Raw genomic sequence first — 25,584 nt, 5'->3', positions numbered from 1 at the left:
GCGCAGTAACTGGAGTGAAAACCAGAAGTAGATGATGACTTTAGGGAGATGGCACATCAAGAGCAAACCAGGACTATGGAAAGAGAATTATTTTGATGGGAGCATATGCAGGTATTGAAGGGAATCCTAGTGGAAACTATGAACAAAGCAATTCATAGCTCCTGGGGGGGTTCTGAAAGGTTTACACCAATAGTCATTAACTCCAGGACTAGGGGTACATTTGTAACCTCAAAGAGCAAAGGGACAGAAGCATGTCACTTCCTGACCAAACAGGCTTCCAGACAGTGCGTCCCATGCCTTGTACTACAGGGCCAGGCCTGAGTGAAATGATAAAATGGGAAGGACTGACAGAGTAGGAGGCTCACGTTCAGTGACATCTATTCAATTTAACTGAGACTTTAAATCTTACATCGGATAATTATGCTCCTTTACTCAAATCTACTCTTTTTTTGCTATAAAACGTTTTTCTTTTTCCATTAAATATAAGAACAAGGGAGAGAGTAGCTGGGAATTATTACCTTTTTAAAAAAATCCTTATTTTAATAAACTAAACAACTGGAAACCCTGTTGTGTGTATGTGTGTGTGGGGGGGTATTACTGATGGGCAAAATCTTAACATCTGGGTAAAATGACCTCTGTGGCCCTTTCCAAAGCTTTTCTAAAGGTATTGGATTCTGAGATGTGGTCACGGTCCCTAGATTAAGTGGTTCTCACTTGTGGGGAGGGTTATCTCACCCACAGGTGGGGATCTGGGAGTGTGTGTGGGGGGTGTACCAGGTTGTCATAGATGGGGGACATTCCTAACATTCAGGAAGGAGAGTCCTGGGATCTTAGGGTTTGCAGAATGGTCCTAACAAGGAAAAATTATTCTACCTCAAATACAAATGACACCTCCTTCCCCACCTGTGAAGTATTAGCCAGGGTGGGGCTGCCCTGTCTGGCTTACAGAGGCCACTGCTTTCCTCTCGTTGCTTGCCACTGGACAACAGAGGGCTCTGTGAAGTTCTGAAGACACTTGAGAATAAACATCTCCCTCCTGGACCAGCCACCCTCACCCAGAGGGCTGTAGGGTCCACTGGGAGACAAGAAGGTTGTTTGCATTGCTCTGTTCTGAGTCCTTAGTAAGAGGCTATTAAGATTTTCCCCCCTACAACCTTTAATTGGCAAACTACCTATGTTGCACCCCTAATTTTAATGGTGCAACTATTTTTTAAGGCCATGTCTATAAAATTTAAGAGTCTGAGACCTACTGGTCTCCAAGAGGAGCAAAGAACTCTAAAGCAGAGCTGATAACAAATCTCCTGCCCCCCAGCCCTTTTCCTCCCTGCACCTGAGTGCTGCTGACCTCTGAATTGGTGCTCACCGGGTTTTGGTTCTATTTTGTCCTTTTCTGCAGGTTCTGAAGTTGCATCTTCGGACTCTTTCTTTTGTGGGGCTGCGCTGGAGAAGACGCAAACTGGAGCCCACTCCAGATACAGGGGGACGTGGTGGAACTGCAGATAAAGGGGTGGCAGTGTTGTGAGTCCTCATTACAACTCAGGGCTGATAGTGGGGGTAGCAGAGGAGGCAGGGAGGGACTTAGTTCCATTCCCAGATGAAGAGCCCAAGGGTCAGAGGACAGGAGATTGACCTGGGGAATGAAGCCATGAGGAGCGCAGCCTAGAACTCCATGTGCTGCCTACAAATCCCTGCAAACAACACTTGGGTCCCACCCCCTGTGCCACATCCCAGGGCACAGGAGAGAGGTCTGAGTCTCTGCTGCCACTGGACTTGTAGGGGCTCCAAAGCTCCTTTTGCATTTTCTCCAACCAGAGTATGAAAGGGGGAGTGGAAAGAGGGAGGCAGGATCACCAGTAAAGTGCAGTTCTCAGGAGGAAGTTCACTCTTGGGAGGCCAAGGGGGAAGGATCACTGGAGGTCAGGAGTTTGAGACTAGGTAGGGCAACATTGTGAGACCCACTCTCCCTAGCACCACAAAAATATAGAAAAGTCAGCCACACATGGTAGCACAAGCTGATCGGGCCACTTACTTGAGAGGCTGAGATAGAAGGATTGCTTGAGCCCATGAGTTCAAGGCTGCAGTGTTATGATCAAGCCACTATATTCCAGAGTACCCATCTCTTAAAAAACAAAAGCAAAAGAAAAAGCAAACAGAAGGCCTCACCTACTCAGTACCCTTCAACTATTGCTCACACACAGAGAAAGCCTTTTTGGTGACCGGCATGTCCTCTCAGAGCAGAAAGAAAGAGGGTTTCTGCCCTCTGGGTGGTGCCAGTATTTCCTGGGATCCCCCTACAGAATGGCAGCTAAGGGTCAGGCCTGGCCTGATATGAGAGCTTAGTAGGCAGAGCCTCAGCTGGACACTGTTAAGGGGCTGGGGAAGCAGAAGATGCATTCATTTCCCCCACTGCAAAATGGGGACACAAATGTTACCTCCAATGATTATTAGGGGGCCAGGCCTGTAAAATGGTAAAAGTGCCTGATACATGCAGTGGGTTCAGTGGTGCCCCTCAAAGATATGTCCACATCTTAGCCACCAGAACCTGTGAATGTGAACTTGTTTGGAAAAATGGTCTTCGCAAATGTTATTAAAGTGAAAGATTTTAGACAAAACCATCCTGTGTTATCCAGGCAGGCCCTAAATTCAATCACCAGTGTCCTTATGAGAGAATACAGAGGAGGATCTGAGACAAAGAACAGAACCCATTTGAAGATGGAGGCAGAGACTGGATGGTACATCCCTGAGCTAAGGGAGCCATGGGGAGGGAGGCAAGGGGCTGAGATGTGTTTCTGGAGGATGGTTCTGAGCTTTCCTCACCTGTCCTTCCTACCCAGACACATTCTTGGGGTGGGGATGGTGGTGGGGACAGAATTCAGACTCATGATCAAGATGGGTGGTTTTCGGCCCGAGCTCCCACGGGAAAGCTATCAGCACAGCTGGCGGCACTCTTCTCCAGAGCCCCTCCAGGTCTGGGCAGCCCTACCTTGGAATAGGCCAGGTTTCGGAAGGCCTTGCGGGCCTCCAGGGGCTCCAGGAACTCCACGATGGCAGTGATGCCTCCCTCAGGCAGCAGCACCCGGCCCAGGCTGCCAAAGTGGCCAAAGGTCTCCTGAAGCTCAGCTGCCAGGGTGCCTGCCGGGAGGTTTTTCACCAGAATCACAGTCTTGCTTCGTTCTGCAGCAGCCTGCAGGGAAGAAATGAATACACATGGGACAGGAAAAGGGAGAGTCCCCAGTCAACACCAACACGACACTGATCTGAGGTGGTCTCTGGACAAGGTACCCTCTTTGAGACCTCAGCAACCAGGCACTTAGGGCTCTAACCAGGAGGACCTACTATCCTCTCTGCATGGCACTGGCTCTAAGCTGTGGCAGCTCTGCCAGTGGGTTATACCCAAGGCTCCAGAGCTGCACCCTCTGGGTCACATCCCAGCCCAACCACTTCTGAGCCATGACAGATCTTGACAGAGCCTGACTACAGCCTCTGGCTGCACCTCCCAGAGCTCCCAATAGCCAGGGTCTATTGGTGCTAAGAGCTTTTCCCTGGAACTGTAGACTGCCCTTCCTGCTGCCAGCAGGAAGCTCCAAGGACTTAACACCCTGGAGAGGGGCCACGCCTCTCAGGAGTTGGTGCACCCTTCCTCCTTAGGGTCCGATGAGTCTGAGGTGTGAGCTTCACAGGATTCTCTCTGGACAGAGCTCCGGGCAGCTCAGGGGCTGCGTGCGGTATCAGCACACCCCATGCTGGCTTCTGCCCTTTCTCATTAGTGTTCTGTTCTGCCCTGTCTCAGAGTCTGCTTTGGGGAGAAGCCAAACGAAGACACGAGATATGTTGCCTTGAGGCACATACTTAACTGAGTCTCTGCACCCACATCTACAGCAAAGACATAGCACCTCTTCACGGGCTTCCCCCAGGAAAAGGTTTAATTAAATGGGTCAGTAAAAGTGCAGATGAGCACTCTGTAAATGTTAGCAATTATTCTATTACAAAAAGGAATGTTGGAGGGCATAAAAGAGTCAATAAAATATAATAGAAAAATTCAGGCATCAGGAGCATCTGGGCACGAGTCTCAGATCCACCATTAATCTATCCTGAAACTTTGGGTCAATTGCTTTCCTTCTGCGGGCCTCAGTTTTCTCACCTGTAAGATGGAATAACAGTAACGTTCAGACTATGGAGGCCTCAGGGTTACTATGAAGACTGAGGGAGGTGAGCAGGAGGGATGGGCTGGGCACTGGGGGACTTCTTAGGTGCAACTCAAGCCACAGAGAGTGACACTAGGGGGCTTAGACTCTGGGGCCAGGAGGCCTGTGCTCAAATCTAGTCCCAGAGAAGACAAGCTGTATGGTCTGGAACAAATGACTTCACCTCTCTGTAACTGTGGTTCCTTCCGTGCAATGGGAGCACAGAGGGTTGCTTTCACCTTGTTGTTATATAAACGAAATGAGCTAGTAACACACACGGACTTAGAAGAGGCTTTCATCTTCTTAACAAAAAGCTATCAGTACATTTGTTTATTTTATCCATTCATTCATCCATCATCCCCCCATCCATCCATCATGTTCATCTATTTTGAGGTAAAAATTTAAGGTCTGGTAAAGACCTTAACCCTACCAAAAAGGCTATTTTAGGAGTCAGAAGCCCTAAAGTTTGTGTTTATGATGGACTGTCTGACCTTGTAAGTCACCTCTCCACTCTCTGAGCTTGGTATTTTAGTTTATAAAATGGAAGAGGCAGATATTACAGGGTCTTACAGGACCCTCTAAGCCAGAATCATCCACAAACCTACAAAGTGCTATTCAGTGGAGAATACAAAGATGCTGAGCCTCCCCTGGCCGACCCTAGCAGGGTCCAAGTTTCTGAACTGACAGCAGGTACTCTGAGAAGATACTGGGTGTGGGACCAGGATACTGGGGGCCCCTGATCTGTGTGGAGAAACCATAGGTTATAAGGTGGCCCTCTTGGACACAGTTCCTGAGGGACAAAATGGGCCAGATGGGCCACTCATCTGGACCTCTGGTGACATTTCTTCCTTTCTTATTTAGGAAACATAAAAACTGGCAACAGCCTTAGAAGGTCAGATCCTCAAACCCCTCAGCATCCCCAGGGCTCTCCAGGGGCTGGCAGTGAAACCATGAGTGGCTTGCTGAGCCAGGCAAAGGGGACCCACCTGGCTGAAAGAATCCAGACAGACCCCATTGTCGATGAGGAAGCGCCGTACTTCCTGGACGAGTTGGGTCTCCCCCAGGGCCACACGCACAGCCACACTGCCCTTGGTCTCCTGTGGGAGAAAAGAAAGGTGGCCCGTGTTGGCTGTGAGGTGGTGACAAGTCTGCCCGCCCATCTCCAGTAGTCTGGGAGGACAACTTGTGTGGACACAGATCCCGTTGATGCCCTTCACCTTCCTAACATGGACCTAATGCCTATGGCTCTGGTTCCCACGTCTCTTATATGGATCCCACTCAGCCGTAGGGATCTCTGCTTCCCCCCAAGGCCAAGCTCACCCTCACCCCAGGGCTACAGTTTACCCCACATCCCCTGGAGCCACTCACTTGCTGCTTGGAGCAAATGTCACTTTACTGTCCAGCCTACCCTCCCAGGGACACCCTCTGCCGCTCACTGACTTTGCGGTTCTTTGCAGCCACTGGGCCTGCCACACTGTGTGTCTGCTAATGTGTCAGTATCCTTCACCAGAAGGCCCTAGCAGAAGAGGCCAGTGTCTGTGTCAGCCCCACTGCCTTCTCTGAGCACTCCAGGGACCCAGAGCAGGGGTAGCACACAGCTTACTCTGGTCTAGACCTGTGTTACCCAGTGTGGTGTCACAGGCTACATGGAGGCACTGAGCACATGAAAGGTAGCACATCCAAAGTGCTTTCAGCATAAAACACGCACTAAATTTAGTGAGAAAAAGAGAATATAAAGTAGCTTGTGACTTTTGTGTATTATGCATATGTCAAAATAATATTTTAGACATACTGAGTTAAAAGAAACATGTTGCTATTAATTTTGCCTGATTCTTTTTATTTTTGAAAAATCCAGCCACTAGGGTATTTCCAATTATACCTGTGCTTCCCATTCCATTTCTAAAGGACAGTGCTGACCTTGAGTTTCTGGGGAGAAGGGGTGGACAAAGATGGCTCAAAGCACTTATGGGCCAAATCCACGGGTGTCCTTTCTGAGTGATGAAAAACACTCCCAGGTTTTTGCCTCAGATAAATTAAGCCACCATCAAATTCCAGATACACTGGTAGTTTTAAAATGATATACATGGCGAATGAACAGAGTGTATTTGTACTTTATACTAAGTATACTTTGTACTTTATAGACAAATACTTCATACAGAGTATACTTTTAGAAAGTATCCTTCTATAGAAGCACAAAGCCCACAAAAGATACAAAGTAACAGACATGCAGGACAGAAAAGTGTAGAGCTCTAACCTACAAAACACCATCTACCGGTCTACAGTTAACACTGTTTTGCATTTGAGATTTTTACTAAAGGTCGATTTCATGTGCTCTGGCACCCAAAAATAAGGGCAACTGTGCCTTATTCAGGTATGTTAATCTGATGAACCAGAGTAACCACTTCACTATGTATGTATTAAACATCTCGTTGTACACCTTCTGCACAATAAATATTTTAAAGGGTATGTGAAGTGGAGGAGCTACAGGGATGAAGAAAAAGTCAGAGAACTAAGGCTGGACTTGGGAGAAGAGGAGGGACAGAGCCCAGGGACCCCTCCCCTGACGTCGGAGATCTGGGCTGCCCAGGCTGAGTAAGCAGATACACCTCCTGGAGGTGTGATGTGGCTCAGGTGAGGGTTCTGAGTTGGGCAGACTTGGCACCCTCCTTCCTTTGCCTCTTGTCAGGTTTGTGATGCTGGGCAAGTTACATTGGGCCCTTGGGCCTCAGTTTCTTCATCTAATGGTGGAGACATAAGAGCTCCTACTCCACAGAGCCGCTGTGAGGACTGCCACCTACTAATGTCTGTGGCACAACTGCATCAAGGAATATCCTCTAGACCTCCTGCCAATCACAACCTCTGGGGTGACTCCACATTGTGTACAAGAAGCCAGGGCTAGAGTCTGGATGGGGATGGTTCCAGAGGAAGGCAGGAGAGGCCACCCCCGTCCTAGAAGCCTCTAGGGGGGCCCAAGAGGATACCTATTACTCCAGCCTCAGAGGCCCTGGCCCCTCAGACGGCCCTCCCTTCATTCCCACTCCTTCACCTCTTTGGCTTAGAACTAGGGGAGGGAGGTAGGGCTGTCCTCACTCACATGGTCAAACACTTGGCTCTTGGTAGCATTGTACTTCTGTGCAATGGCGTCAGCCACAGCATTCGGCCCCATGAACAGTGTGTTCCAGTTGTGAGAGCTGAGAGACAGAACAAAGAAATGAGCCAGCTGCTGAATAACGGAAATACTTTTTCAGAGGCAAAACCTGTAAGAAACGTACTTATGGGTCTTCCTCTCTAACTTCCCCCTGAGCTGAGTCCCCAGGACTAATGATGGTAAGAGAGATGATACAAGCAATTTCTAACATTTGAGATGTGCTTCCTCTATGTCAGGAACCAAGCACTTTGCATATACATAATAACTCATTCAAAACTCACATCACCACAAAAATAAGGTACTACCATTATTCTCGCCATTTCACAGATGAGAAAACTGAAGCCCAAGGAAGGTCAGGGACTAAATTCATAGGAAAGAGTCAGAGAACACAGACAGTTTGGAAAGGGCAGACAGACACTTAGGGTTAGGGCTCTGAGGCACTAGTGGGCAGCAAGGACCTGGAGCTGCTGGCTTTGTCCTTGGCCTCTTTCTTCTTCTTGTAAGATGATCCCGGGGCACTGGCATCCTCACTGGCTTCCTTCTTGATGGTGGATGGCAGCACATGGAGCATCCTGCCCTGGAGCGGGATGACAGGAGGGCAGTGAACCAAAGCCCTGCCCTCAAGCGGGCAGAAGCAGCTGCCTCCACATCCTGCCGAAGGATGTCGGTGTGACACTGGACTCAGTGCTGATAACCTGGCAGGAGCGCTGAGGTCAGGAAGATCGACCACATGGCCACTCTCTCCCCACTTGACACAGGGACCCAAAACTGTGACAGGGCCACGTCATATGGCCACACAACAAAACTTCCATCAGTTTATAAATAGTGCCTGTAAGACAACCCCTCAAACCTGCCACCCTGCCCCTGCACAGGTAAGACAGAGTGTGAACTCTGTGGGCAGAAGTCACGTCCAGCCTGGCAGCCACCAGGGAATCCATAAATCATGAATTAATCAGAAAAAGGAAAAAAGGAGATGAGGTAGCCAGGGGCTGAAGAATGTATGCTAAGCACATTACTTGGTGAGCCAGGAAAAAAAGACAAGAGTTTCTCACACTCTCTTGTGGCCATTTTCATACGTCCATGTCAAAATTCCTTTCTTGCTTATTCCTCTTCCAAGGTAGTATTTCTGGGGATAGGGAAGAAATGTACTCGTCTAACAGTTAATTTCTACTATGTGCCAGATACCATCTTAGGTGCCCCTGACGAGTGACTGGGGCAGACCAGATCCCTGATCTCACTGAAGTGCTAACTCTCTAGAAGCTCATGTGAGGAGGTAGCTTGGCATGCCAGCGTGCGTTGTTTTAGACCCCAAATATGGATACCTGTATATACACATGCACGCACGCATGCACAACCATTCTGCTCCCAACCATGCTTGCCCAGCAGCCTCCCGGCAGGCCCACGGGCAGCCTCACCTGGAACACCTGCCCGTCCACCTCCGTGTAGGCCTTCACAGCGTGCTCAGGGAACATGAAGGTGACAAAGGCAAAGCCCTTAGGTTTCTTGATCAGGCTGTCAATCGGGTAGTGGATCTCAGACAGGGGACCTGAGGACAGGAGAAGCGTCAGTGACCTGTGGGCTGGGGCTGTGCCAGTTCTGGGTGAGAAAAGCGCTGACCATTAAGCAGGGACAAGTTCTCACTGGCCAGAACACTGAGCTGCTGCTGTGGGTCAGTTGTGGCCCTGCTCGGCTTCAGGAAAGAACATGATGAACCCATCAACCCTGAACCAACCCCCAAAGGGGCAGGTGTCATTTCACAGCCCCTGTGTGGCCATTTTAAGGGCAGAGGCACACCCTGGGCTAGATCCTGGCTGCACCACCTACCATATGTGTTGCCTGCCTTGCAGAAGTCGCTAAGGCTCCATGTACCTCAGTCTTCTTGTCTGTGAAATGGCACAATAAGAGCACCTGCCTCCCAGACAGCTGTGAGAGAGGACTGTGTTAATGTGCATATACTGTGCTCACAGTGCTGGCTACAGCATGTGCCACACAAGTGTCCTCTCACAATATTACTAATCTGCTCAAATGAAAGCATACGCTTTTCCCCTGGTTTCAACTCTGAACACCAGAGTGTGATCACATCCCCACTCTGGGTCTTTATCTTCCCAAAGGGATCCTTGCAGTTTACTGACAAATCCTCTCCCAGCCAGCCTAGGCCTGCTATGTAAGTCAGGACACAAGCCTGCAGGGAAGGATCTGGTGAGCAAGACAGCAGTGGACATGAGCTTGGCAGTCAGGCCAGTTTGCCTAATGGCAGGTCCCCTCAGAGTGTCCCTGCACTATAGCAGGGCCCTCACTGGGGCTCAACCTCTCTGATCCTCTGACGCCCACAACTGGTCTCCAAATAGATGTGGGGTGATGTGGAGATCTCAAAAGTGTCAAGATCTCCCCATTCTAAAACGTATCTACCCTCCCACACATACAGCACTGGGTGACCAAGGCGAACTACAGACTTCAAGTTCTTGGCCTAAGAAATAACCATGGCAGCAGCAGCCATAACCCTCCCACCACCAAGTCTGGCTGGATGCTCAGCCTGGGTGAGCAGACGTCAGTGACAGAGCCTGCAGATACTGAGGGCCGCCCTGCAACTCTGTCGTATCTGCACAGTCACTCAATTCCAAATAGTGAGCAGCAAGAGTGTGGTCAGCAGGGAATACCTTGGAAACACATATCGGAATCTTTTCTGAGTTTAGAATGAGAATTGAGAGTTTGCTTTTAGACAGCAAAAGATGTCTGCGATGTTCCTTCTGAGTGCCTGTCCCGAGAATCCTCACAGCAGCTCTGGGACAGTTAGTTCCACTTTACAGATGAGAAAACTGAGGCAAGGTGGACTGGTCTGCAGACTGGGACTTGACCCCTGGGTGTTCTAAGCCAGAGCCCAGGTCTCATGGGCACAGTGCCATCTGTGCAGATAGCAAGCCCCAGGGCCTCATGCCTACCGAATTTGGAGAAGAGTTTTTCCAGGTCCTCCTCGGTGCTGGTGTAGGGCAGGTTTCTCACAAAGAGCCTCCCGGAGTCAGCCAGGTCCTCTTCTTCTTCGTTGTCCCCGAGCGTCCGGCCTTGCCAGGGTGTGGTGCCCCTCTTCTGGGGCCCCTTGGCCATGGGGGAGCTCTTTTCCCTGAACACCTCAATGTAGCGTCCACCTGCATGAAGGGAGGACTCAAAGCTCTGGAGGGAGGTTGGCACTTCCCAGCGACTCCAAACTGTTTTCCACTGCCTTCCAGATGGCCAAGGTGGCTGATGATAGCACCTGACACCAGAGTCTGTTACCCAGGGCAGCAGCCTGAGCCAATGCCGGACCTGAACTGGAAGGCCTTGGTCTCACTCACCCTGCCAGGTCACCTGAAAGCAGCTTGCCTGGGCTGTCCCAGACATGACATAGCCTCTAAATTCTGGGGCACATGCTCTACCATTGTTTATCAAGGCAAAGTCTTGGGAAAGGACCTCCTGCTTTGCTAAGGTTATAAAGTCTCTAATGCTCCCTAATACAGCCCATGTCTTCACTAGGGGTCGAGGGCGGGATCTAAGTCACTGGTCCATGCCGGGGATTAGTGCAAGACTGCATCCCTAGGTGTCAATCAGACCTCCCAATTCAGGGAACTTGCACTTGCACTTGCACTTCCCTCTAATGAACATCCAGAGCTGGTGTCCTCGGCTCCAGACCTCTGTCCCAGTGTTGCCTCTCAGGGAAGCCCCAGCAGACACAATGCTGTCTAAATACAGGCCTCCTCTTGAAGACCAGCTCAGTGTCTTAAGCATTCTCTGCCCTATCCTACCACAAGCATGACTGCAATTTTCTTTCATTGCACTCTGCATTTTGCTGTTGCTCTCATGAAACATTCTTGAGAATTAAAAAGAAAAAAAAAGGATGGGCTTCCTCCCCTTATCCCCTTCCTTGACTACTCTGTGTTTGCCCACAGCATGGACCACATATTTGCTCACCTATTTGATCATCACCTGTCTCCCCCCATGTAAGTTTATTCAGGGTCAGGTCCAGGAGTGCAGGGACTCCAGCTATCTGCTCACCACTGCACCCCCAGTGCCTAGAACGGTATCTGCAGAGAGCAGACACTCACCACGCATGGAGTGAGTTAAGGGAGGAAAGAGCCCTGTGTCGGCTCGGAGATGGCACCGGCCAGCACTCCTTACCCATGTATTCCCTGTTGCATTTCAGAGCTTTCTTCACTTCCTCTTCACTGTTGAAATCCACAAAGATGTACCCTGCCAGAAGACAAAGGTATAACCTGCAGGCCCTGCAGAGACCCTTGTGTGGTCACAGAGAGCACCCAGGCTGTGCTTGGTGCAAAAATAGGGGAGAACCTCTGTCTTTGCCAGATCTCAAAAATATAAGCAGACTCCCTCCCTCCTTCCCACCCACAACCAAATTTCCCGTTGCAGGAAGTGTTTAGATCCTGGCCTGACTTTATGGGTAACAATGCTGGACCTCAGGAGTCAGAAGCACAGGAGGTCTTGATGTCCCCTGCCCCTGGCCTAAGCAGTGCCTGCTCCGAGGGATTCTCTGGAAAAGTGCCTGTGGCAGCAGCATGTAGCCCAGCTCAGCACGGGAGGAGCCATTGCCACCACTACTCTGCCCGAGCACTCACGGCCCCAACCAGCACAGAAACAGGCACATTGGGAGTCTCTCCTTGAATACAGGGGCCTCCACATGCTGAGCTCACTGGCCTAAACCTCATGAGGCAGCAGGGCAGTGGCTGACCCTTGCTTTTCTGGAGCAATAAGTAATGTGCCCAAGGATACACAGGTAATAGGTGGCACATCTATTACTTGGTCCAAAGTCCATGGGTTTTCTGCCCCTAGTATAAGGTGGTTTAGATTCTTTCTCTGTGATTCCTCCATGCTCTCCTTTCTCACATCCAGGCACCTTATCTATCCTCAAAAACATCCTCCACCTCTTTCCACCTGCTCTTCCCCTCCAAAGCCACTCCAGTCTAGACTCCTGCTGATCCTCCCTGGAGGATGGCCAAAAACCCACTCACTGCAGAACCCAGTCTGGGGCCACCCTAAGTCCCATTGCTACCCTCACCTAAAGCCAAGAGGGTTCAGGCTGCCCCATGCCACCTGGGGAGAGGGTGGCACAGCAGACCCCAGGACCTGTCAGCAACAGTTCTGGCACAATAGCTGTGCCCACTGGATTAAGTGAAGGGCAGGTGGCGGAGGGGAGAGAAGAGAAACACAGGTGAAAACTCCATCACTATACACCAGGCTAACAAAGGCAAGGAGAAGAGACAGACCCTCGCCCTGACCACTTCAACCACATCCACAGAAATAAGCACCACAAACGGGAAAAACCCACTGCCCTTAAATCCTCTCCCCAGCCCTCATTCGAGGCCCCACCTTCTGTCTTTCCCACCCAGAAAGGTTCCAGATCTTACCTGTTTTGTTCCCATGAGCGTTTCTCACTATTCGAATGGCCACTGGTTTCAGGGGTGCCAAGAATTCCATAACATTTTTCTGTAAAAAGAAAAAATTTTTTCCCCTTTATCAAGCCAATAACGAAAACTTAACCTAATAAAAACAGACACAGAGCAAACCGCTGAATGAGAAAGGATTAGAGTATTTCATCCTTTACAGTTTTTCTCTTCCTTTAAGTTATATACATCTTGTCTCCATTAGAAAATAAAATTGCCTTGGAAAAAACTTGAAAAAAATTGGAGGAAAAATGAGCAATATAAACATGAAATAGTGAATAGTCATATCACCCTCAGCATTTTAAGGCAATATGATGTTTTTCCCCCTCAGTATCTTTTTTATATACTTGGAAGTTAAATCTGGCTTTTTTCACTTCTCATTAAAGCATGAATATTTGATTTTTATGACCGATCTCACTAATAATTTAAAATATAAATTGAAATGAAATACAGTAGAACCTCTGTGAGTTGATGACGCAAGTGACCATAACAAACTGGTCCACACACAGAGGTGGTCAACATAAGGAACTAGGCCTGTTGTACTGATACGTACAAGTGGTGCGTGTCCCATCTATTAAAATTAAGTCAACTTAAGAAGGTGGTCAACTATGGAGGTTTTACTGTACTATTTTTGCCTGTCATATTGATAAAGATTAAAACATTAAAATACCGAGGGTTCAGGGAAATAGGCACTCTTATGGTCTGCTGGAGGGAGCATCAATTAGCAAACTTCCAGAAAGCAACTGACACTCTGTGTCAAAGACTTAAAAATGTACATGCATGTGCTTACATAGACTATCAGCAGCAAAGATCAGCAAACTGGCCCACAAACCGATTACTGCATGTAGCCTACAAGCTAAGAATGTTTTTTTTTTTTTTTCACTTTTAAAACATTTAAAAAAAAAAAAAAAGGAGGAGGAAGAATGTACGACAGTGTCTATATGGCTTACAAAGCCTGAAATAGAAATGACCCTCGTGTCCCAATTTAGGGGCTTGGGTAGGTGTATCAAAAGGGCATCCTGACTAAAGAAGGGCATGCAACATAAACGATCTTATAGCAGAGTAGATTCGATAGTCAAATTGATTTATGGCTAATTGTGATGGTTTCCAAATAGCTCCTAGATTTTGAAAAATAAAGACAGAGGCCAACATTTACACATTAAAAAAATGTCAAAGGCGATATCCCCCAAATGTATCAGTAGTTTGGGTAGGGCTGTCCCCATGTGCCTGGGACAGTCAGTCCCTACATCTGTAGTAGTTAGACCTGCAGTGATCACTCTCACAGCCTGGCACCACAGCCAGCTAGCACCCCCTCAGTCTCAACTTAGAATAATAATGCATATAGTCATCCCAGTGATAGGTGACTTTTATATTTTTTATTTACCTACATTAAAAAAAATAAATACTGAATTTGTATTACTTTTATAGTAGGAAAATTAAAGCAATGGTCTCTGCTGTTGTAGACCCAGTCAACAAATGACAGTTAATAGGCCAAATCTGACACCCTGCCTGTTTTCTGTAAATAAAGTTTTATTGGAACATAGCCTCATCATTCATTTACCTACTGTTGAAGACTGCTTCCCTACTGTAACAGGGTGAATAGTTGCAACAGAGAACATATTGACTACAAGGTCTTAAATTTATTTACCAGTGGCCTCCCTCCTTTAGCCCGGAAGTTGACCCACCCTTGGTATAGATTATCAGTGGGTAAAATCAGCCCTCTGTCACGGTGCAGCTATTCCTGTCTCCTGACCCTGGCAATGCCTGGGGTCTTACCTATCAGCCTGTTTGGCCCCAATTCCTTCTAGTTCATGTCCTCCACTGCTCCTCATCCCCCCCATGCAGCAAAGCCTCTTTCTATCACCCCTGCCCTCATCTATTGCCCCCACAGGGTTTCCTGGCCCTTGTCTTCAGCTGGCACATACCTCTGTGACATTGAACGGGGCTCCTCGCAGCTTCACAGTGTGTGGGGTGGTGGGCTCCTTCTGGTTTGCTGGTTTCTCTGCCTGAGTGACCACAAGAAACAGAAATGACCACAGTGAGTAGCCAGCTGCAGGCAGTGGCAGACTAGGACACCTCATTGCTGGGGGAGGTGTCTGCTGCCAGGCGAGCCTGGGAATGCCAGTGAGCACGGGTGCCGGCAGTGGCTGGAGACGCTGGCCAGTGGTGGATGTGGGAACTGCCACACCTCTACCTGTACCTGAGATGAGGGCTGGAATCACAGCGTAACAAGCCATGGAAACATTAACACAGGCCCTGGGGCCACGAGGAGGGACAGAGGGGATGGGACTATAGTAATATTTGCTACCAATGATTCAGGGCCCACCCATACCAAACCCTGTACTTTGCAGATGTACTTTGCAGATGCCACTGTCCTACCTACTGTCCCATCTTTAAAGTAATTCCATAGGGACAAGGGTTCAAGGTGTTTTCTCATAATTTCAGAATCCAGATAGCTCTGAAAAACCTAAGTTTTTGATAACTCTTTTGGCAATAAAACCTGCCCTAACTTGAACTAATTTCCCAGCAAAACCTGCCCTGAGCTGACAAGAACCAACTCATAGCTTATGTAGAGCAAGTGGTCCTTTAGGCTTCACTGCAGAAATAGTAATATGCTTCCCATGTCCTGCTGGGGGTGCTGTGCTACCCAGGCTCATCTTCCTGAAATGAGAAGTTCTGCATTCTAAGCGTATCCTTAGACATAGGGGGTTCTGAAACCAGCAGCAGAAACCAGTGCCACATGAGTATCTTATAGATGAGTAGACCTGTGGAAAGTAAAATATCTTACCTAAGGTCCAAAGATTACCAAGCGTCAGAGCCGGGATTTGAACCCTTAACTCTTGACTTCACCACACTCTGCTACCTCTCTGAAATACACATTTTTCTTTTCTTCTTCTTTTTTTTTTTAAAAAAGGACAGTGTGTGGTAATTAGAAGGGGCAGAAAAAGAAAGAAGATGAAGGAAGAGGAAAGAGAAAAGAGGATGACTCCTCTGTCTCATTTGAAAATACAAGGCTGGGCAGGGGAAGAATTGATCCTTCAAAGAGGCCCCATGGGGAGAGGAGGGAATGGGGATCTGGGCAATGTGTTAACCTGTCCCATCTCTGAATCAAAGTGGACTCCCAGGTGGGAGACCAGATGGCTGTCCTCGAGGGTAGTACCTGTGTTTATAATCCAGACTCCAGAGCCCATAGACTCAGCCCCTCCAGAACTGGGTCTGAGTTCTGACATCGCCCCTTCCCAGCTATGATCTTAGGCAAGTCACTGCCCTTCTCTAGAAGGCCTCAGTTTCCCTATTTGTAAAATGGAAGGAGATTCAATGACATGCAGGTATGGTACCTAGTGTGGAGTAAGTGCTCAACTCAACTGAGCTTTTTTCTTTTTGGAGACCGAGTCTTACTCTGTCCAAGCTAGAGAGTAGCAGTGCCGTCACAGCTCACTGCAACCTCAAACCTTCAAACTCCTGGGCTCTAACAGTTTTCCTGCTTCAGCTTCCTGAGTAGCTGGGACTACAGGTAGGCACAGAGCCCCAACTATGCCTGGCTAATTTTTCTACTGTGTTTCCCTGAAAATAAGACACTGTCTTATATTTATTTTTTCTCAAGAAGACACACTAGGGCTTATTTTTAGGGGATGTCTTATTTTTATTAAGTATATTATAATAATCTACATTTATTCAAATACAGTTAAGTCATCTTCTTCTGGAACCTGACAAGGGGAGCTGATATTGTTGGTGGGGCTGGTGCTAGTGATGTGTGAACTCCTTTCCCCTAGCCGTTCGCCCAGGGGCAATAGGATGCCTGTGACTGTGGTTACCACATGTGCACCTGCACAAGTGCGCAGCTTGGAGAAAGGAGATGTGGTAGATAAAAGGTATTCCAGTCTTCCTTACAGCTCTGCGCTGAAATGCATGGCGTGGCTATGCAGATACGCTGCATTGACACACCCATCATTAGGTCTTATTATCAGAGTAGGGCTTATATTCAACAAATGCATGAAATCCTGCTAGGGCTTATTTTTGGGGTAGGTCTTCTTTTCGGGGAAACATGGTATTTTTTTTATAGAAATGGCTTCTTGCTATGTTGCTCAGTCTGGCCTTGAACTCCTAGCCTTGAGCAGTTCTCCCACCTTGGCCTCTCAGAGTGCTAGGATTACAGGTGTGAGCCACTATACCTAGCCCAGATCTTCTCTATTCTTATCAATGTCAGCTCACTTCCCTCTGCCTACCCTGTCTCTAAACACAAAGGAAAAAGGCTACCAGCCATTGCTCAGCTTATTTCTGCCCCATGACTCCAGAAGGCAGGCAACCTCTCCAGGTTAGCAACAGGCAGTAAACTAAGAGAGGACAAATGCAGGCATGGCAGGGTTGAGAGCTGTGTCTCTCCTCTAAGTGACACTCCCCCAACAAAGGGGCTATGGACTATAGAGCTGTCTCTCCTCTATGTCACAGTCCACTAACAAAGGAGCTACAAGACCACAGGCAAGCATGAGCCGACCCCCTCCCTCTATACCCCCCCAGGCACACACACACCTCAGCTCTGGCCACCTGTGCTCTCTTGTTCCCAGATGGCCCCCCTTGAGCTTGGCCAGGTCCTCTGCTCTCTCTGTCCTGCAGTGCTGGGGTGGTAGAGGAATCTTCTTCCTCGGCCTCACTCTCTTCATCACAGTTCACAGCTTCGTCTTCACTCTCCTCCTCTTCTGAGGAAGAGGACAGCTCAGCCCTTACCATCTTGGATTTCAGGTAATCCATGTCCGACAGCTCCTTCTGCACAGCTGCCTTGGGTTCAAGGCCTCCTTCCTCTGGAAGAACAGGGAGACGGGGATCAGTGGCAGGTGTGACCAAGCCAGAGATGCCCTCTAGCAAGTGGTGTGAGGCACCATGCCCACTATGACCAGGGCTTGTACCCAGCAGACAAGACAAGTCCTCTAATAATCAATGCCAAATGGGGTGAGGCTACTGCAGTTCTGACATTCTACATGCCACAAGTGGAGAGCTGCTGGCCTCTTGCCACCAGCCTTGTCCTTCCAGTCCTTTCTTTATCCTGCAGCCTCCATGATGTCTTGATAGTATGCATGGGACTGTCACTCTCTGCTTAACACCCTCCAGTGGTTTCCAAAAGCTCGAGGTGAAACCCAAGCTCCTCCTGCTGAGGCTGAGCAAGCTGCCTGGTTTCTTCTCCCAGCCCTGTCTCTTCCTGCCATGCCCGCCCTAACTCATATCCATCCCCACAAGCCCAGGGTTCCCTTTCCTCTGTGCCTTTGCAACACTGTTCCTCTGCCTGGAACCCCTTTCCTCTCTTGTCCCTTACAGTGTCCCACCAAGTCCCATGAGTCCTTCGGATCTTAGCAGCTCTCCCAGGTGTGACACTTGTGTTAAATGCACATGCTGTCACCTTTAGACCAAAATGGACTCCCAACCTTTGCCCCGGCTCGTACTTTCTGTGCTGTAACTGCTCACTCGCCCCTCAGTCTGCTCCACACTGAGAGCCCCTGTGAGGACAAAGGCTGCCCTTTCACCCCCCTTCTCCTGCCTCCACTCTCTGCAGCACTCACCATCACTGACACACCCAACAACCTGTGCTTATCTGCTTAATGTCGCTCACCCCCACCAGAAATGCAGCTTGTGGGGGCAGACATTCCTGTGTTTTGCTCACTGCTCTGGCCTCAGTGCCTGAAGGCTACCTGGTATATAGTATAGGTGCTCCATGAAGATTTGTTGAACAACTGACCAAGTGAATGAAAAAGTGACAAGAACCAGTCAAGGCAGACTGGGCTAGGATAATCACTCCCACCATCTGAGGTGCAGGGCAGTCTCCGGCTCACCCACCCCCTGGGGTCTGGCACAGAGGAGCCCCAGTGCCCATCAGCTTAATGGCAAGTACAGGCCCGTGCACACGGGGCACACACGTCTTGCCCTCACCTTCCAGGTCCTCTCCAGCACCCTCCTCCTCACTCTCCTGCCCTGAGTCAGAGTCGAAGTTCAGGTAGTCCTTGGCTGGCTTGCCCCTCCCTTTTGAGAGTTCAGCGTCCAGGGCATCGTTTGCCCAAGTGGCTGCCTGCGTCCGCCTCTGGTGAACTGACAGGAACTCCTGGAACTCACTATCTTCCTTCAGCTGGTAGCACCAGAGTCCAAGTAGCAGGGACATAGGAAGAGGGAGAAGAGGCAGAGAAGGCTCAGTTGGGACAACTTTTTAACTTCTAAAAGATCCTCTATGCTCATTTCCCCCAATGCCTAGAGGACCCCAAGGGTCAGTTCCAAGGAAGCCAGAGCAGATTCTCACCAGACAAAACTAAGAAGCCATGGCCACAGGCAAGAGAGACCAGCAGCATGGCCTTCTCCTGCCTGGGCCAACTGCCACTTTGTCCTGGCCACCCCCCCTTCCCTCTTGGGCAGCAGGACAGACTCACCTTCTCTAGATCACCTGCCACCTTTTTCTTCTTGTCACCCTGAAAGCAGAAAGCACAGATGGTGAGGGTCAGGCAGGTGACAAGAGGGAAATGCAACTGCAATGCCCCGAGAGGTCCCAACTTCAGGAACCAAGAGGGAGTCCCTGTTCTTCCCTCCCAGAAAGTGACCACATTGTTAACACTGGGGACATGGGGTTTGAGTGACCTCATACATACTTTCTTACTTTCTGGAACAAAGGAGTCTTTTGGAAGCTGCTGGGACTGGCTTGGTTTCTGGGCATGTTTGCTCCAGGCCCGGGGCTTTGTTGGGTCTCCAAATGACTTGCAGAACTCCACCTGTGTGGGAAAGAGAGTGATTTGCACACCAGCCCTGGGTGTGCAAATGAGGGACTGCCTGTTGGCACCTAAGGGCTTGAGCTTTTTAAACAGGCAATTGCCACTGACCAGCTGAATTAGTTGGAGCAAATTATACATCAACTCTGAGGCCTGGCTTTCAGTTCCTTCAAGTCTATAATGCAATCTCATCATAGCCTGCTGTTCTGAGTCAGTAACATTGCAGTTATCATAGCTGCAACTTACAGAGGAATTCCAGACACTGTCTTAAGTACTCCGTGAGTATTAATACATTGAGCTTCCCTTTCCTTACTTCTCAGAGCAAGAAATCGAAGCACAAAGAAGTAAAGTCACATGCCCTGGGTTACCCAGGCAGTAAGTGACAGAGTAGAGACCTGAACTCAGGGAGTCTCTGGACTCATTTTAAACCTGAGTTTATAACCACCCACTATAAAGGGGTGGCCATGAAGATAGCATGAGATGACCCAGGCCAAGTGCTAGCCAGGGTCTGGGCAGGGCAATGGGGGAGGAGCAGTGGCTGCCAAGATCATTTACTTAGCATGAGAAGAGCGTGCCTGACCCCAGAGAAGAACTCCAGGAAAAATGAGGTGACCACAGGGACACAGAAGAAAGCTGGAGAGCAAGCTTGGCTCTGACACCTCAACACACTCCTCTGAGATGACCTTGGGAGCGCTTGCCTTGCACTCCCAGCCACAGTGAAGGCTGACACGTCAGTCAATCACTGATCGTAGGGGAAGGGGCTGCCATCTGGTTACACTCCTTTTGAGTGGACTTTCAAAATAGGTTTGTTGCTTCTGTAATAATATGTGCTCATGATATAAATTTCAAATAGAAAAAAATTCAGTGAAAGTTAAAAAAAAAAAAGTACTTCAATTTCTATTACCCAGAGAGAAGAGTATTATTAATATTTTGGTAAAACTCCTGCCATATGGCCTTCTATGGATATTCTACACACCTACAGATGGAGGGATATCACATGTATGAATTGGATCCACATGACACATGTGTGTGCTTGTCCATTATCTGTTTTTTCCTCCTCAACAAAGTATTAGAGATGTTTCACAGGGTCGTTAAATGCACATGAGTGATGCCAGTGGGACCTCCTCCTGCAGGACGCTTTCCTGATCCCTTCCTGTGCCAGGGTAGAGGCCTCCTCTGTTCTCCCAAGTCCCTGGTGCTCAACTGTTCACTGATGACACTGAACAAAGGCAGCCTGTTAGCTGTGGAGCCCCTGCCTGCCTGCAAGCCAAAGTGGCTGCTCAATGAGGAAAGGGGCTGTGGTAGTGCATTTTTCTCTAAATTCCAAGCACTGATGGGGGCCCATCGAGTGCTTGCTAAATGAGTGAATGGATGTTGCAGTGCTTCTTGAAGTGCAGTCCGTGGACCAGCCGCACAGATATCACCTGAGGGCTTGTTAGATGTGTACACTCTTGGATCCCATTTCCACCCACTGAATCAGAAGCTCTGGGGACATGCTCAAGAAATGATTTAAACCAGCTCTCAGGTGACTGCTATGCATATGCCAGAGTGTGAACAGGTGGGAAAGAGTGTTGGATGAAAGATCGAGTGGCGTTACTTTCCACAGGCGAGGGAGAGACTCCTGCTGACTCACTGTGATCCGGGACGTGTCAATAAAACTCTTGTTGAAATGGTTCAGCGCTGTCTGGGCCTCTTCCTCAGACTTGAAGCCAATGAAGCCAAACTTTCGGAACTTGCCCTCTTTGGTGAACTTCAGGCTGCAGTCTGTCAATGTCCCGAAGGCAGCGAACAGCTGCCTGAAACGCTCCTCCTTCATCTAGGACAGAGGGATGGATGTGAAATGAGGGAGGAGTTGGGGAGTCTCCAGAGCAAAGGGACAAAACAGGCTGAAAACATTTCTAGGTAGGCCAGGTTCCAGCTCTGGCTCTGACACCCACTAGCCAGGGCCCTGAGAAAGTTTCTCCCTGGTGCAGAAACCAAGAGTCACAACAGCTGCAAATGCCACCTCCCTACCCTATAGGACTGTGAGGAGGATAAGACTGATTATAGAAGCGGTATTGTGGCTGCTAAATAGTAGATATGTCATAAGTGCCTGTCTGAAGAAACGAATGAAGAAACATGATGTACTGTATAAATAAATGCTTGCTGACTGCAGTAGAGAGAACAATGGAGTACCCCAAAGGGTTTTATGTCTACACTCTAATCCCTGGAACCTCTGGACCTCTGGATATGTCACCTTATACAGCAAGAGACCTTTGCCCATGAGATTAAATTAAGGATCTTGAGATGGGATTAGGTTGGTTTATCCAGCCAGGCCCTCAGGGTCGCCTTAAGCACCCTTGTAAGAGGGAGGAATGGTAGGATAGTTAGAGAACATGGAAGCAGAGAGATTAGAAAATGGGCTGTGAAGATGGACTACGTGGCTATGAACCAGGCAGGGCAGGTGGTCTCTAGAAGCTGAGAAAGTCAAAGAGTCTCCCCTAGAACCTCCAGATGGACCATAGCCCTGCTAAAACTTTGATTTTAGAATGTAAACTATAAACTACAGTTAACTATAAAATAACTTGTATTATTTAAACAACTAAGTGCAGGATACTTTGTTACAGCAGCACTAAGAAATGAACATGTTAGTATTATTATAAATTGGTCAAGAAGCCCACACTTCGTAAAGCTGGCCCATGGTTTCCCACCATCCTCACTCCAGTAAGGCTACCCTCACAACTCAGTGAGTTTTCTAAGCAGATACTGGCAGATCCGTGTGTGTGGCAGTGAGGCTGAGGGAGAACTACATTTTCTGAGGCAGCTTCTTAATAACTCTGGTGCTATCAAAATCTCAATCACTCTATGGGTTAGGAATTTTAACCCACATTTTAAAGAAGGAAAAAATCAAACTTCAGGGGATGAAGGATCTGTCCAAGGTCTGCAGAATCAGGGTTTGTGACTCAGATATATAAAAGACAGTGAATTCAAGTACCTACTGCCTGGGAGGGACCTCACTCAAGTCTGAGCCCATCATTTCCCTGCCAAACACTTTCTGGTGACTTTCTGGTACCAAAGGTTCAAGGACAGACACCTAATGGGTAACACGAGATTTCCCATGTGTTGATCCAGCCCTAACTCATCTCTTCAGCACCAGGCCAAACTCCTCATGTGTTTCACCTCTGAGGTTTTACTTTGATTGTCCCCTCTGGGTGACATCTTCCCAGGCAGGGCCTGGCTAACTCCTCTTAATTTTCAGTTCAATTACCTCCTCCCCTAGGAGGACTTTCTTAGACACCTCAGATGGGTAGATAACCAACTGACTCTGTGCTTCCAAACCACTCAGTTTACACTTCAATTCCTTGTACTGTGTCTGTCTCTTCATTAGACTGTAAGCTCCATAAAAGTGGGGACCATTTATCCATTTGTCTACAATGTCAGCAACATTATCAGTACTCACTACTAAATGTGTATTTGCTGAAAAATAATTAAAACCACTGTAAGCAATCATGCTAAGACAATGTATGGTACGGTGGTCAGGAAGGCAAATTCTAGAACCAGACTGCTCAATGCAATCCCTCCTCTGTAAATCACCATCTGTACGTAACCGCAGGCAAGCACCATCTATATATAACCTTGGGCAAATCCCTTTACATTGCTGTACCTTAGTTTCTTTACCCTTAAAATGGGCACAATAATGTAACCTATCTCACAGGGTTATGGTTAGGATTAAATGAGTTACTTTACTTAGAGCACCTGTAATAGTGCTTGGGACACAGTAAAGACTCAGAGTATTAGCTATAATTATTTCATTCATTAGACAAGACAAACAATGATAACAGAATGACACACATTGAGAAATACAAAAAAGTAGGAGTTGAGAGGGAAAGGACTGGTAGCCAAGGTAAAATCCTCATCTGACAAAGCAAGTCTTCAAGAAACATCATCTAGGCTCAGTGCCCATAGTTCAGGGGTTTGGGTGCCAGCTACATGCACCAGGGATGGTGGATTTCAACCCAGTGGGCTTGCTAAACAAACAAACAAACAAATAGCCGGCGCTTTGGCAGGATCCTGTAGTCCCAGTTACTAGGGAGACTGAGGCAAGAGAACTGCTTGAACCTAAGAGTTTGAGGTGGCTGTGAGCCGTGACGTCACAACACTTTACTAAAGGTGACATAGTGAAACTATGTCTCCAAAGGGGGGAAAAAAAAGATGATCACTAGAGCATACTGCATCCAATCAACCAATAGATACATCATTCATTCATTCACCTTTTTCTTCATTCATTTATCCTGGGCTTTTTTTTTTTTTTTTCCCCTTTTTAATACATGCCCACCATAAGCCATTTTCGTGCTGGGCTCCAGGGAACAGAAAGTATGGCTGGGTCACCATTCCTCACTTACTGGATAAACGGTTTAAATACCCACTCAGTGTTCCTATCTGCTTCAGTAATAGGACCAGGAATTGGAACACAGATCCTCAGTCTAATATTCCCCATTGGTCTCCCCAACAGTCTCCCGCGTAGGGAAGGCACATAAATACAGTGTCTGGGCCGGACATGGGTCAACACCAACAAAAAGTGATTGGACAGGAGAGCTTGCGGGAGCAAGACTTTAGACACCAGGTGGGACTCGGCACCTCACTAGGAAAAGACCTGTGGAGGTGAGAGTCAGGCACCCACTGGTTGTGAAAACTTAAGCGGTCACTTCTCTTTCTCAGTAGTTAAATGGGAATAAGCCCAACATCTTGCCCTTTTAGGTTCCGAATCTGCCCGCAGTTCTGCTCCAGAGGGTAAAATCCCTCGGTCTCTCCAGCTACATCTTTCCCCAAGCCCACAATTCCAGGCTGGTCGGATTTCGTATTTCCAAGTCTTGGCTCCTCACTCACCCCATTCGGAAGGTTCTTCACGATCAGTCGCGACATGGCGCACGGTTTGATTCCGGCAAAACTGGACAGCGTCTCCCACCGACAACTTTCACGCTACAGTTCTGGGCGCCGCCATCTTTGGGGAACCGGAACATAGTCACGTGTCCCAAACCTCGGCCGCCCCTTCCGGAAGTAGGCGTGACCGAACCAAGCCACTCAAGGAAGTCACACCCTGCAAGGGGCGGGCCTGGCGCCACTAGCATTCTGCGCAGGCGCAGGACCTCCGGCTGCTCCTGGAGGCGCCCAGGGGCAGCCGCGGAGGCGAAAGGGGATGCAGGTTCCAGACACCTGCGGGGGGCGGCGCCGGGTCCGCCTGGTGTTAGAGCAGTGCAGACCTGGGATCATTTTCTCTCCCCTCACTATTTTATTTTATGATTGAGTCCTTAAGACAAACCTGACAGTGGGAGCAGAATGAAGGGGTTCTTGCCTCCCTTTTGGAGAAGAGACCTAGGCTTAGAAACAGAGCCTGCTAGGCATATAAGTCAATCAGTGAACATTTTGTGTAAATATTTGAATGTGCATACTGGAAATAAACATCCGTGTTTTGCAGACGTGGATAAACCAGGAACCAGTAAGTGCAACAAACTTACTTAAAGTGATATAGCTATGAAATAGGCAGCCAGAGATTTGAAGTAGGGGCTGTCCATTTATTGTTATGTCTTTAATTAAGTAACAACTAGATGGTTGTTTCTTGCACGCTGTTATATTTAACAGATATTTACTGATATGTGATATGAATTAAATGTCAACTTGGGAATTGTTTTCTGTATGCTGTGACCCTGGGTAGGACGTGTGGGGGCAGGGTTTATGAGGCAGCTCTGAGATATTAGCCTTTTATAGGAGGGCCAGTGTGGGCTGCCTAGCCAATCCTGGTTTGATATACTTTTATTTTATTATTTCCATGAACTGCTTTTATTAAAACATACAACTCAATGTAGGCTCGCCTAAAGAAATTCACAAATCAGAAGGTCTTTCAAAGGTATTAAAAGAAAATGGAATGCCCTTTATGAAGCCCCAAGTCCCAAGGCCGCCGCAAAATATGGTCGCCACATGTCAGTAGGAAGGACCGTTCTGGGGCATTTAATAAGCAGCCACATTATAACATTGTTATTAGTCTTCCTGCTCTCTGGCCTTCCTGTTTTATGCTTTCTTTTCTCTCCCAGCAAAAATAATCCGGG

General features: G+C 48.3%; 1 protein-coding gene across 1 annotated transcript in view; it reads right to left on the bottom strand.

Moving 5' to 3' along the window:
• The window catches only part of RBM19 (RNA binding motif protein 19), a 124,677-nt gene extending 100,138 nt beyond the window's left edge, over positions 1 to 24,539 (bottom strand). Inside the window, exons 1-16 of the mRNA XM_012805209.2 lie at positions 24,368 to 24,539; positions 21,135 to 21,317; positions 19,385 to 19,504; positions 19,169 to 19,207; positions 18,681 to 18,873; positions 17,292 to 17,560; positions 14,687 to 14,767; positions 12,726 to 12,804; positions 11,482 to 11,553; positions 10,272 to 10,475; positions 8,748 to 8,878; positions 7,791 to 7,909; positions 7,279 to 7,375; positions 5,171 to 5,281; positions 2,984 to 3,184; positions 1,364 to 1,493 (exon numbers count right to left, since the gene is read on the bottom strand). Of these exons, the coding sequence (XP_012660663.2) occupies positions 1,364 to 1,493; positions 2,984 to 3,184; positions 5,171 to 5,281; positions 7,279 to 7,375; positions 7,791 to 7,909; positions 8,748 to 8,878; positions 10,272 to 10,475; positions 11,482 to 11,553; positions 12,726 to 12,804; positions 14,687 to 14,767; positions 17,292 to 17,560; positions 18,681 to 18,873; positions 19,169 to 19,207; positions 19,385 to 19,504; positions 21,135 to 21,317; positions 24,368 to 24,403 (2,065 nt within the window). The 5' untranslated portion in view covers positions 24,404 to 24,539. The remainder of the gene's footprint in view (positions 1 to 1,363; positions 1,494 to 2,983; positions 3,185 to 5,170; positions 5,282 to 7,278; positions 7,376 to 7,790; positions 7,910 to 8,747; positions 8,879 to 10,271; positions 10,476 to 11,481; positions 11,554 to 12,725; positions 12,805 to 14,686; positions 14,768 to 17,291; positions 17,561 to 18,680; positions 18,874 to 19,168; positions 19,208 to 19,384; positions 19,505 to 21,134; positions 21,318 to 24,367) is intronic.
• Positions 24,540 to 25,584: the final 1,045 nt, after the last annotated feature.

This window comes from Otolemur garnettii, unplaced genomic scaffold (genome assembly GCF_000181295.1).
Source record: "Otolemur garnettii isolate 467f Iridium unplaced genomic scaffold, OtoGar3 scaffold00038, whole genome shotgun sequence".
In the NCBI taxonomy this organism is placed as follows: domain Eukaryota; kingdom Metazoa; phylum Chordata; class Mammalia; order Primates; family Galagidae; genus Otolemur; species Otolemur garnettii.
Note: the sequence above shows the minus strand (reverse complement) of the source record. Positions and strands in the feature narration are given on the sequence as shown.